At 45.0% G+C, this 13,217-nt stretch overlaps 1 protein-coding gene across 2 annotated transcripts in view; it reads left to right on the forward strand.

Moving 5' to 3' along the window:
• Positions 1–13,217, forward strand: part of MYO1E (myosin IE) — a 214,987-nt gene that overhangs the window by 136,435 nt on the left and 65,335 nt on the right. The window contains exons 7-10 of one of the 2 annotated variants that reach the window (XM_059056186.2): positions 1,687–1,818; positions 5,568–5,702; positions 7,093–7,225; positions 12,097–12,293. In XM_059056186.2, coding sequence (XP_058912169.1) covers positions 1,687–1,818; positions 5,568–5,702; positions 7,093–7,225; positions 12,097–12,293 — 597 coding nt within the window. The remainder of the gene's footprint in view (positions 1–1,686; positions 1,819–5,567; positions 5,703–7,092; positions 7,226–12,096; positions 12,294–13,217) is intronic. The other variant, XM_059056187.2, reaches the window with a different exon arrangement.

Consider the following 13,217-nt stretch of genomic DNA (forward strand, 5'->3'; position numbering starts at 1 on the left):
ATTTCTTTTTCTTTCTTTCTTTTTTTAAATTTAATTTTAATATTTATTTATTTATTTGGTTGCACTGGGTCTTAGTTGTGGCAGGCAGGCTCCTTAGTCGCAGCTTACTGGCTCCTTAGCTGCAGTACGTGGGCTCCTTAGTTGCAGCATGCAAACTATTAGTTGCAGCATGTGAACTCTTAGTTGTGGCATGCATGTGGGATCTAGTTCCCTGACCAAGGATCAGACCCGGGCCCCCTGCATTGGGAGTGCAGAGTGTTGTCCACCAGGGAAGTCCCACTAGGGCAGCATTTCTTAAAGGCTCCTCAGGTCTTTCTAACATGTAGCCAAGGTTGTGAACCATTTCCAGAAGGACTTGAGAGTTTGCCGTTTACCACATCTGCCCTTCCTGGATTTGATGTCCTGTTTTGTTTCATTTCCATCCCCAGGTTGACGGGGAATGACGGTGGGTTGGTAGGGTTGTACACAGATGGACACTGAATTATTCCCTTCAGAACGTGGCCAAAGGGAAAGATGGCAAAGGATGGCCACGGTAGGTAGGAAGCAGAGGGGTCTTGTTCAGCAGACTTTTCTCGAGAAACACCGTAATTTGGGATAGCTGCGGTTTGTGGTGCTTCTGGATGTTTATTTTGGGGGTTATTTTTGGGAGAGGAAGGAGTCAGCAGATGAAAACAAATAGACAGTTAGATGGTGGCTTTCCTTTGTAGCCTTTTTGATACCCGGAATTGGCAAATACCTTAGCAGGAACACAGCAGGTACTAGGTGCTATCGGCAGCAGGAAGAACACGCAGCAGGCTTTTCTTCTCCTTAGTGAGTTTATGGTTCTAGTTGGAGACTTGCTACTTGGCAGGCTTCAGTCCTGAGATGGGGGGATTTCATCAGCATACACGTTTTAAAAATATTAAATGTGAATGCAGTTAGGCTGGGCATGCTCTCCAGTCTGACCCTAGGCCACACCACTCCCTAAAACCCACATCTTTTTCTTCATTTATATTTGCCCTCCTGGACCTTCCTGAGGACTGGAGAGAAACTAGATTGTAGTGGAAAAAAGAAATCATTTACTTAACAATCTGGACACCTTTTTCAGCTACCCTCCAGGGTTTTATTCTCTTTTGTTCCCTATTAGCAGTAATTTAAAAGGAAGTATTAAGAACAGTAGCAAAAATCCCCACACCCATGACTAGCTGGAAAGGACTTATAACCAAGTGTTTTTATTTTACATAAGCATATTAGATGCTCCAGAGGTAAAAAGGGATTACTTTTGCTCAAAGCCATTAAAGTAAGTCTGCCCAAGGGAAAATTTGCTTCCTCTGAAAGAGGCAGATAGAGTTCAGTCTTGTTAGATCAAGGGGACCATGTGATTTTCTGTCCTATTCTTTTCAGCTTCCGGTTTAGCAGGCAAGCACCTACTGGGGGAAAATGGGAAGGAATATAGTGAGCGTATCCTTATTTAGTCAGGTTAGAATGATAGGTTCTCTCTCTCAATACAGAATTGTGTGATTGGACAAAGGCATGGGTTATTGTCTGATAGGAAATGGTGAGGAAGTCTAGACCAAAACTGGGAGTAATTCAGAACATATCTTTCATTAATGAATTTCCTTGAATTATATGCTATATCCAAAGCCTGTTTGGAACATCATGTTTTTGTTCACCAACCATTGAAGGAAATTCCTAATTTTCTTGCAGGGAAAATACTTTGAAATCCAGTTCAGTCCCGGTGGGGAACCAGATGGTGGAAAGATCTCCAACTTCCTTCTGGAAAAATCTAGGGTGGTGATGAGGAACCCCGGAGAGCGGAATTTTCACATATTTTACCAGGTTTTCCTTTATATTATTTCTTTCCTACTTCCTTAGTCCTTCTCCACATTTAAAATTTTCTTCTCTCAGTCCTCAGGTTTAGACAGTCTAGTCTGGCAAGCCCAGGAGTCTTTATTGCTGTAGGATGTGTAAGTCAGTGTGCAAAAGAATTGTGAGAATGCCCTTACCTGCAAGGACAATAAGTTCTAGTTGGGATGAGAAGACAAAAATTTCCCTAGAGTGAAATAATCAAGAAAGTGTTGACACACTTCAGAACAAAAGTAGGAATGTTTTATTCTTTGCCAAATAGGAATTCACAAGGGGAGACTTGGCTGGGATGGTAAGGAGAGCCATTAAGGAGGCACGGGATAGCATGGAGGGGAGATTGACTCAGGCAAGTCAGGTGGCCTGAACAAAGCAGGGGGGGAGGGGGAGGGGAGAGGGGGCAGGAGTAGGCTAATGTATGAGTCAGGCCCCAGCTGGTCTGCAAGGGCAGAGGTCTCCAAAAGGTGAACTGTTGAACAAAAGACTTGAAATAGACTTGGGATCTTTCATGCCAGGTCAAAAAGTTTTGGCTTAGACTCTCAGAAGCCATGGAGAATTTGGTGCTAGAGCAGTATGCCGGATGCTTTGAACTTGTGTTCCAGGCTTCAGCAGTCATTTGCTTTGACTATTTTTTTTTTTTTTTTTTTTTGTGGTACGCGGACCTCTCACTGTTGTGGCCTCTCCCGTTGCGGAGCGCAGGCTCCGGACGCGCAGGCTCAGCGGCCATGGCTCACGGGCCCAGCCGCTCTGCGGCATGTGGGATCTTCCCGGACCGGGGCACGAACCCGTGTCCCCTGCATCGGCAGGCGGACTCTCAACCACTGTGCCACCAGGGAAGCCCGCTTTGACTATTTTTAAGATGTTTTTAAGTATTAAAAAAATTGAATGATACCATACACAATTTTTTAATGTATGGATTTATGTATTAGTACTTCATATATCAGGGATCCATGTTAGAGCTTCTTTGAAGAGTTGGCCTGCAGTGGGTTTTGGGGGGTTTTTTAATTTATTTTTTGTTATAGTTCAAAGATCATTGGATTTGAAGTCAGTTAAGCTGTGTTGGTAGCTCACATTCAGTCTTTTCAATTACATAGACATGTTAGGTGATGGCAAATAATTCTTCTGGTTGGCATCTGTTGGTTGAAAGCGTACATAAATGACCAAAAGCTTCTGTTAATTCAGTAATGTTTTAAATTATATCAGTCAAAGCAACATGTACAGATGTTTGAAAAGTAATTTCATGCGTCACGCACATAGTGTATTATTTATTGAGCACCAGACAGAAGTTCATAATTATTTCCCAGACACCTTTTAATAAATGCCAGCCCCACGTCCCTCTAGATTCCTCTTCCTAAAGGTTGGAAATCCCCAGATTAGAGACTGGGGAAGTGATTCGATCAGGGGAAGACAGAGTTCCAGATTCTGACATAGAAGTAATAGTTGAAGCTGTGAAATAGGGGAGACTTCTGCGGGAGTGAGCGTGGAGAGAAAAAACATGCCCATATAGGACTTGGGGGGCTTCCCTGGTGGCACAGTGGTTGAGAGTCCGCCAGCCAATGCAGGGAACACGGGTCCGTGCCCCAGTCCGGGAAGATCCCACATGCCGCGGAGCAGCTGGGCCCGTGAGCCATGGCCGCTGAGCCTGCGTGTCCGGAGCCAGTGCTCCGCAGCGGGAGAGGCCACAGCAGTGAGAGGCCCACATATCAAAAACAAACAAAAAACAAAAAACAAAAAAACCAACATATAGGACTTGGGGACCTGGGGACCACCTATAGGATGAGGAGGCATTGAGGAACCAGGGAAGTAGTCAGAGGATGAAAGCCAAGATTCTGCAGTGTCACCAAAGCCAGAGGGAGCTCGGTGGAGGGGAGTGTGGGCCAGGATCCCATGTTCAGAGCTTTGGGGGGAAAGATGGGGCAAGAGCCTGGGGATCAAGAAAGGCCTGGTGGGGCTTCCCTGGTGGCGCAGTGGTTGAGGGTCTGCCTGCCAATGCAGGGGACGTGGGTTCGAGCCCCGGTCTGGGAGGAACCCACATGCCGTAGAGTGGCTGGGCCGGTGGGCCACAACTACTGAGTCTGCGCATCTGGAGCCTGTGCCCCGCAACGGGAGGGGCCACGGCAGTGAGAGGCCCGCACACCGCGATGAAGAGTGGCCCCCGCACTGTGATGAAGAGTGGCCCCCGCTTGCCGCAACTAGAGAAAGCCCTCACACGAAACGAAGACCCAGCACAACCAAATAAATAAATAAATAAATAATCCTTCCCTCTACTTTAAAAGAAAAAAAAAAAGAAAAAGAAAGGCCTGGTGGCTTCAGCCACTGGAAAGTAGCCATGAGGGTTATTTCATTAGAATGGCGATGGCGAAGCCAGATGAGGAAGTAGGTTCTGTAGCTTGAAGGATCTCACAGAGGCAAGGAAAAGCTTCTAGAGAAGGCAAAGAGCAGCATGTGTTTGTAGATGGGAGAGAATTAAAGAAAGGGGTGTTTGAAGATTCAGGTGAGGGGAGCTACATACTGTGCGGAGAAGACTGAGAAAGAGGTAGGGGAAGTTCTTCCTTGGACACCCCGCCCACCCCCACCCCCCCCAAAAAAAGAAAAAACAGAAAGCCAGAAGGAAGAAAGGAAGAGAGTGTGCAAAAAGATTTTGAGGAGATAGGGGAAAAAACTCAGGGAACCTGATGTCGTCAAATGATCTAGAGCTTCTCAGTCATGGAGATGAGGTTCCTTATTTTAAGGGTGTGGAGCCGGGATGACATGAGGAAGTTGACCAGGATGGAGGAGTGTGCATGGAGGCTAACTCCTGCCGGCTGGGAGACAGTGGTGGCTCGCACTGGCTTTTGCATGGGCTGTTCTCTTCCTTCAGGGACATTTCTTGGTAGTTTGAAATCAGTCATGGTAGGAGGATTCACACCATGAAAGTCAGCAAACTACAACTCTAGTCCCCACCCCCAGCTCAAGAATGGATTGTTGAACATTTTCCAGCACACCTAAAAGGGTCTTGCTCACAACTAAGGCAAATACCAGAGATAGAACAGAAAGCCAAGGGACAGGATACCAGCATGGGGGACCTGAGGCTGTTCTTGAATATGCACCCTGCAGTGAGAAGCAGGGAGGGTCCAGCTGCACTTTATTTGTTTTTTGTTTTGTTTTTTGTGGTACGCGGGCCTCTCACTGTTGTGGCCTCTCCCATTGCGGAGCACAGACTCCGGATGCACAGGCTCAGCCAGTGGCCATGGCTCACGGGCCCAGCCACTCCATGGCATGTGGGATCTTCCCGGACCGGGGCACGAACCCGCGTCCCTTGCATCGGCAGGCAGACTCTCAACCACTGCGCCACCAGGGAATCCCCCCAGCTGCACTTTAAAAAGCCATGTGCAAGTTGAGCAGGAACAAAGTAATTGTAATCTGGCTTGCTTTCCACTTTTCCAAGGGATCTCACCCGTGTGACTGTGCAGTTCCCTGTATCCGACAAGGGAAAATTCTCAGCTCTTGCAGGTCTAATCAGAATTAAGAATTAGAATTTGCAAAGATGATTTGGGGCTACTGCACAGAGAGCAGATATGCTGAAGCCCCTCCATAGTTTTGCGACTGGACCACCCATCCGTTTGGGAAGCAGGGATAGAAAGTCTCATCGCCTGGGCTCCGGGGCTGGTGGTGACAGGAACCGTGCGGTACCTTCAATTGCTTTCTGGGCCACTCCACGCACACGCCACTTTCTCTTGCTCCAGCTCATCGAGGGCGCCTCCGCAGACCAGAAGCACAGCCTGGGCATCACCACCATGGATTATTATTACTACCTGAGCCTCTCGGGGTCCTTCACGGTGGATGGCATTGACGACAGGAGGGAGTTTCAGGAAACTCTGGTAAGTGCTGGCGCAGGGCAGCTCTTCAGACTGGGCGTTGCCTATGGCGGAAAGGGCAGGGGAGGTTAGCAAAGCAAAGAACAGCCCGATATTCCCACCTCATGCTGCTGGAAGCACTCCATTTTCTGAAACACACTTGCAAACACCCTTACATAGCCATGTGCCCAGTTGCTGGAGGACCACTTAATGATTTTAAAGGGGTAAAAAAAAAAAAATTCTTCATTACCCGCCTCAGGTGCTCTGATTAACAGATAAAAACTATTGTGGGTAATGCATTTCCCATACCTGTTTGCCAACAGCTTATACAGTTGTTGAGCTGTTTCCTCACAAAGGCAAAGCAAAAACTGCTCTTATGATCTTAATCAGGTTTAGAAATCTTAGAACACCTTCAGTCTCTTCTCCGCCCGCTTTCTCTTCCCCTCTGTATTTATAGGTCAGGAGGAGAGCCTCTACTCCATTCTCTTCACAATTTATGTATTTTATGGTACAAGGTATGAATCCAGGTAGATTATTGAGGATTCACGTCCTTGGGGAAACGAGTTACTAAGTCAATCTAGAACTTTCTGAAGGTGGACTGTTCAGCCATTTAGCCTCAAAGAACTGCATCACCACTGCCCTTTGAGTCGGGTACCATCCTGCCTCACCCCTCAGCCCAGATCCAGAACCAAGTGGGAGAACGGGAAGTTGGAGGTACAGCTGAGAGGAAGCTGACCTTTGTGCTTGTGTGTTCCAGGTGCCAGGGAAGAAGATGGCATCAAGGGGCCACATGGTCTCAGAGGAGCTGGGAGAAAAAATGCAGATAGGCCTGCATTGGTCCTAGAGTACAGTTCTCTTAGGATATTGGTATCTAAGACTCAGGCATCTCAGCTCCTTTTATTGAATTTCATGGACCTCAGAAACAGGGCTTTTCTAATGATGCTTTTATTTGATTTTCCTGGAGATTTTTTAATCACGATCCTTTTGCAAGTACAATGTATTCTCAGCCCTGCCAGTGAAGAGGAAGATCTACGAGTATTGAGAGTGGCTGGAAAAGGGGCACTGGTGCCCTTAGAGGGAGAGGAGTGGCAACAAAGAGAAAACTGAGGGACGAAAACAGACGTGTTGACCGTGCAGCTCCCACCCCATCTGAGTGTGTTTCCTCCAGAGCTCTCTCGCCCTTATTCCTGGAGGATTACACGTTCTCTATGTGAAGACAGAACTGCCTTTCCAGCACCATGTTGAGACTTGAATGTGTGTGGGGGGCGTTGGTCAGTGAAAATGTCTTGCAGGGACTTCCTGCTGCCGTCGCAGACTAAGCCAAGTGTAACCACACACGCAGTTTGGCGTCTTTCTGATGTGCTTCTATAGCTGCGGACCGACTTGTCTGGATTGCTTCTTTCTTCTTTTCCAGCACGCCATGAACGTGATTGGGATCTTCGCGGAGGAGCAGACGCTGGTGCTGCAGATAGTGGCGGGAATTCTCCACCTGGGAAACATCAGCTTTAAGGAAGTTGGCAACTACGCGGCCGTGGAGAGTGAAGAGTGTGAGTGGTGTGGGCCCCCGGTTGCCAAATGAGGGGACACAGTTGTTTAGTCCCGATCAGAAGTAACACACCAACTTTCCTTTGCTTTGGGTTTTTTGGTAAGACAGGCTGAGAACACTTAGGTGTCCTGCTGTGGCAGAGCTTAACGGCCTCATGGGAGCCTGTGCCTCTTCTGTACACTCACATTATGGACCATTAATGAGATTGTTTCAGTTTATCATTAACTTTGGGGAAATCTGGCAGAATTTCACATATAGGTTTAAAAATAAAGTGATACTTTAATGAAGATGAGTAAGATTTGTCTCCTAAAAATCTTTTCTGTAACTGATCTTTAGGGTTGATATTCACCTAAAGGTTCTAAAGAGCATCATAGGCTATATATAAATAAGGAAAGCTCATGTTTATAAGTTGCCCCATGGGTTGGATTAGACTGGGCTTCTGAAAACAGGAAAAAAAAATAATGGACCCTGACTATTGTGTTGATATTGCTGGTGACGGCCTTTAATGTCCTCTCTGTAGCAGTCAGAGCCCGAAGGCCTGAATGATCACTTTTAGTCTTCGAGAAGAAATCAGGTGCAAAAGAGGCACGTTACTGGTTCTATGTGCTCCGCTGTGCCACAGCCGCTGTGGCAAGTGACTTCAGCCTCTTAGGCATCAGCTGGCTTTCCAGGCTGCTCTCAGAACCCACACATCCTTTAACCACCCAGGGAGACATTTCTTCCTTTCTCAGCATTCTTCAAAGATGGTAAATTTAGATGCCTGGTAATAAATAGTATCCTACTCATTGCTGACAGTGCAGTAAGGCTCTTTCCATTCCAAATAAGGTTCTTTTTTATATTTTTGTTTTCTTTGGTGATAAAAGAGGGAAGTTCTGCCAACTTTTGATGTCTGTCTGATAAAGAGAAACGTGGATTATGTTTACCAGGGAAGGGAATGGGGTGGAAAACAGTAAATACACAGGGTGTCCATAGGGTCTAGAAACACAACCTAATAATAATAATAATAACTGTGTTTCTAGACTTCATGTACTTTATCCTTCCCGTTTAACAAATGCATGTATGTGTCCAGGAGGGTGATGAACGCTTGCCTTTCAACATTGATCTCTCCAATTTCCTGGTAGTTTTCTGTGGACGTAGACTGGAATTCTCTTGCCTTCTTGGATAGTAGAATCCTTTACTGCCTCTGTAGGCTGGAGAAAAATGTCATGACTCTGACACAGCAAGCATTTCCCTGGGTGCTTGAGCCAAGAAGTGGTTCGTTGCACATCAGTGTCCAGAGGAAGTAGCCTCCTCAGCCAACTGGGTAAAGCCCAGGATTGGCAACTGCCTGTGAAATCCCCTGATTGGAAGTGGTTCAGGGATGGAGATCCGAAAAGACTATGCTTGAAGCCAAAGGGGTCTAACAAAGAAAAGTGTCCTCCTCCCAATCATTTTGTTTTCTTTCAGTTGGTAATATCTTAACATGGTTCAAGGGGGTACACGATCAGAGTTATCACATCTACCTCCTTGCTAGTCGACTTATTTCCCTCCCCCGAGAGAAACACTGTTTCCAATCTCTTGTATTCCTTTCAAGGGAATATTGTGTTCCTGAGAAACTACTCATATCTGTTCTTTTTTCCCCCACTCTTGTATGTTAATGGGAGCATATAACATATTCTACAGTTGCTTTTTCACTTCAAATTATATCTTGGAGATTATTCTGTATCAATTCATTAAGAAGCGTCATCTTTCTTATAGCTGCATTTGCATTCCATTGCCGGGCTGTACTGTAATTTATTGAACCAATCATCTGTTGATTGACATAAAGATGGTCTCACATCTTTTGCTCTTCTAATTACTTAAAATGAATAACCTGGTTTGTGTCATCTTTCTCATATTCGAGTTTATATATGGAATAGATTTATAGAGGGAAGGGCTAGCCTATGTTTTTATAAAGGAAGAAAGCAGGCTTTCCTTAGCTATTGTATTGTAGAAAAAATTGCTAAGACTCCCATCCCAACTGGCCTACTGAAGCAAGATATTAGATACAAATTAACCTAAGAACTTTGTTGAAGGAAATAAAAATACTACTTAAATAACCACGGGAATAAATTGACAGTGCTTCTCCTTTGCCTCGTTATTAATGGGTTAGAAAGCACAGAACCTCAACACCCAAGACTGATAGATACACCACATTTACCTTGCCATTTCTTTTAAATTTGTAACAGGGACTTTTGCTTTGCTACATCTTTTCTGTTTCTCTATCTTCCCTATACGTCCCTATACTTAAATGGAAAAATTAAATCCAACTTTGCTTTACACTTGAGTGCAGTAATAGAAATCTATCCTCATTATCAAAATGTGCTAAAACATTACTTTCTAGCAGGTTCTTTTATGTTCTGTTTCACTCTTTAACTCTATCAGAGTTATATCAGCATTTTTTAAATTAATCAGTGCCTTCTCCTTGCCCTCCTCCTCCTGACTCCACTCCCCGGCCTCCGACCTTCCATACTGCTGCTCCTATCCAGCCACCCTTGCACACACCCTTGTGGAAATTCACAGCTGGAAGGAAGTCAATATGGGTAGCCCTATAATTTCAGCACCAGGGCAGTCACTGAAGAAGACAAGAGGCCATTAAAGCTAGTACCTGAAAAACATGGCATGGATTTTTTGGAAAGAAAGTACTAGATTTCCTCTCTAGACTTCTTAGCTGTTTCCCTAAGCCTGTGGCTCTGATTCTTGGCCAAACTCCATGCCTTGTTTTTCAAGCGCCTGTGATCCTTCACTTGTGCCCTCTTCTTTTCTACAGAAGAGGTATGAGGCGTGGAAGGAATATCATGTTTCCTTGTTAGTCCTGTCTGTTTTGTCTCATGGACCCCAGAACTTAGTCCGTATTGTTTTATTTCTTTAGCTGTGGTCATAAAGGTAATAGCATAAAGTTTTCTACCAACCGTTTGAACCATGTGCCTACTTTAGCATGGTTGGGGGCTTGGGAGAAGCCTATATTTACTCTACATGCTATCTGCCTGGTGAGAGTGATAATAACCAACATTATAGTTTCCCCTTAATGAAGGCCTCCTCAATGTCAGACACTTTGGTAAATGTCTCTTGAGTCTCGCTGCAGAGCTGCGTGTGTCCAGTGTGATTTATGGGTGTCTTCTGTCCTCGTTCTGTGCAAGGTGATTTTCTTTTGGCAGAAGACACATCCAGATTCCTAAACATATGTGTCAACGGTAAAACTAAACTGAAAAAAATGGCCATTGGCAGATGAATGCATTTAATTTTGTTCACATGCCCTTTGAAAAAGGAAGTCCTTTACTTGTCATAGTGTTTCTGTGGAACAGTCCTATAGTTAATAAATACCTTGTTCTGGCATTACACTTCTTCAAAAATGCATTCACTGACTTAATCTCATTGGAAGGTGTATACTGAGAAATGTCAGCCTGTTACATTCCAACACCATCTGTGAAATTCAGATTATCCTTTATTGGGAGCCTTATGATTTTTGAGCATTATCATAAGGTCTTTAATAAATAAAACCCCTTTATCAGAGAATGTTGGCAAAGCTTTATGCAGAAAAAGAAAACTCATATCCAAGTTCAAAATTTTGATTTGTATCCATGAACATCTTCCATTCATACTGGAAAAAAAATCTGAGCATTCTTTCATGTGCAGGAATGTCATTCTTGTCATTTATTCACATTAGAGTATTTTGACCAAAAGTCAAGAAAATCTGTTTATATCACTAGCCCCCCTCTTGGTGAGTTTCTTGACCTGAAACAATTTGCTGACCCATGAGAACCTCACCTTTTCAATCCGAACTGACCACAAACTATGCCAACTGCATGTCCTTAGGATTGGATGGGTGTTCTGTGATATGAATACCACCGATCCCCTCCATCGATCTGCATACCACCCCAGGGAAATCAGGTAACACCCCTCTCTAGAAGTCATCCAGGCCTCCTTTGACTCCAACCCAAATATCCCCTACCATTCAGGCCCTCCACCATTGGAATTCATCCTAATCTTTTAATCACCTACCTTGACTTTCATCTCCAGCTAGTGCTACACACCTCAGCTGTGTCTCCCACATTCTTGCCTCCTTGCCTTTGCACATTCCACTCCCCTCTCTCCCTCTTCTTTCTTCCTCTGCATCTGTACAAGTCCTGTTCATCCTTTGGGCCGCCACCCCCCAAATCCCACATCTTCCTTGACCACCCCGGCAAACAGTAATATCTTCCCGTTCTAAATTCCTCCAGGACATTATTGTCTGTCTGTGCCACATACTCGGCTTTCTGTAGGCTTCTTTATTTGGTAAACTACCTTTGCCTCATCGAGATTGTCTTTAAGATTTCTTAAATATTTTATATCCTGTCCTCTCTCTTTAGTAACCCTACACATGGTAAGCACTCAGAAACCATGTGATCTGTTATCTTTCTGAGCTTGATGGCATTAGGTGCTTCAAGCTGTTTGGGAATGATGATGCTATGAAAACACGGCACCAAAAAGGAAGAAAAACAATATATGAAGCCAAGGAAATGTTTCTTGATTTAGTTCCTTCTGGGCTGTCTTGCTGCAAGCTTGGAAAGATGTCCATTTTAGGCATTTGGCTGTGATCTCAGTAGGGGGGATTGGTTTGCCACCCTTCTTGGATCCTGATTTGTATTATTGGAAGTCTCAGTCATCATAGGAATTGATTCATGTAATAGAACAATTGGGAAAAACAAAGTGGATGGATGTGTGTGGGAATGCTGATAAGCAGTCTTCATTGAGTGAAAGTTCTTGGGGGCCAATGATGATGTCTTCTGTGTGTGCACACACACACGTGTCTCCATGTATTTGTGAGATAAATTGTTAAAATTCTGAAAGACAGTCATGTTTTATTTTGTATAGTTTTGGCTTTTCCTGCCTATCTCCTGGGGATCAACCAGGACCGGTTGAAAGAAAAGCTAACGAGCCGGCAGATGGACAGCAAGTGGGGAGGCAAGTCGGAGTCAATCCATGTGACCCTCAATGTGGAGCAGGCGTGTTACACCAGGGACGCGCTCGCCAAGGCCCTGCACTCCAGGGTCTTTGATTTCTTGGTAGATGTAAGTAAACACAGGTTGGCATGGTTGATGCTTCGTATTTTAGCATCATGTAAAGAGTGAAACTTCTCAGAGCTTTGTTTTCATGTTTTGTCTCATTCCTTATAACCGTTACTTTACTCCTCCACTTTTTATCCTCACCCTGGGATCATTTTTTGCTTTTCCACTTTTACTTCTAGCATTGTCCAGCAAGACTTTAATATGGTAACAGCTTCTTGTGGACAAAATATTTAGTAAAGCTAGGACTACAGGCCAGAAAAAGAGGAGACCCGTGGTCATGAATCCTTGAGCCTAAAGGTTTGGAATGTTATATTTGTCATCTACTGCTATGTTACAAGTTAACCCCAAACTTAGTGGCTTAAAACAGTAAGCATGTATTCTTTCATAGTTTCTGTGGGTCAGGTATTTGGAAGTGACTTAGTTTGGTGGTTCTGACTCAAGGATGAGAGTGCAGTCAGGATGCTGATTAGAACTACAAGGCTTGGACTTCCCTGGTGGCGCAGTGGTTAAGAATCCACCTGCCAATGCAGGGGACACGGGTTTGATTCCTGGTCCGGGAAAATCCCACATGCCGCGGAGCAACTAAGCCCGTGCGCCACAACTACTGAGCCTGCGAGCCACAACTACTGAAGCCCAAGAGCCTGTGCTCTAGAGAAGAGAAGCCACCGCAACGAGAAGCCCGCACACCGCAACGAAGAGTAGCCTCCGCTCACCACAACTAGAGAAAGCCTGTGCACAGCAACGAAGACCCAACACAGCCAAAAAAAAGAAAGAACTACAAGGCTTGACTAAGGTTGGAGAACCTGGTTCCAAGATGGTGCACTCATATGGTTGTTGGCAAGATGCCTCAGTTCCTTGCTACATGGGCCTCTTTTCTGGGCTGCTTGAGTGTCCTCCCAACATGACAGTTGGTTTCCCCCAGAGTGA

Source organism: Kogia breviceps, chromosome 3 (assembly GCF_026419965.1).
Source record: "Kogia breviceps isolate mKogBre1 chromosome 3, mKogBre1 haplotype 1, whole genome shotgun sequence".
NCBI lineage: Eukaryota > Metazoa > Chordata > Mammalia > Artiodactyla > Physeteridae > Kogia > Kogia breviceps.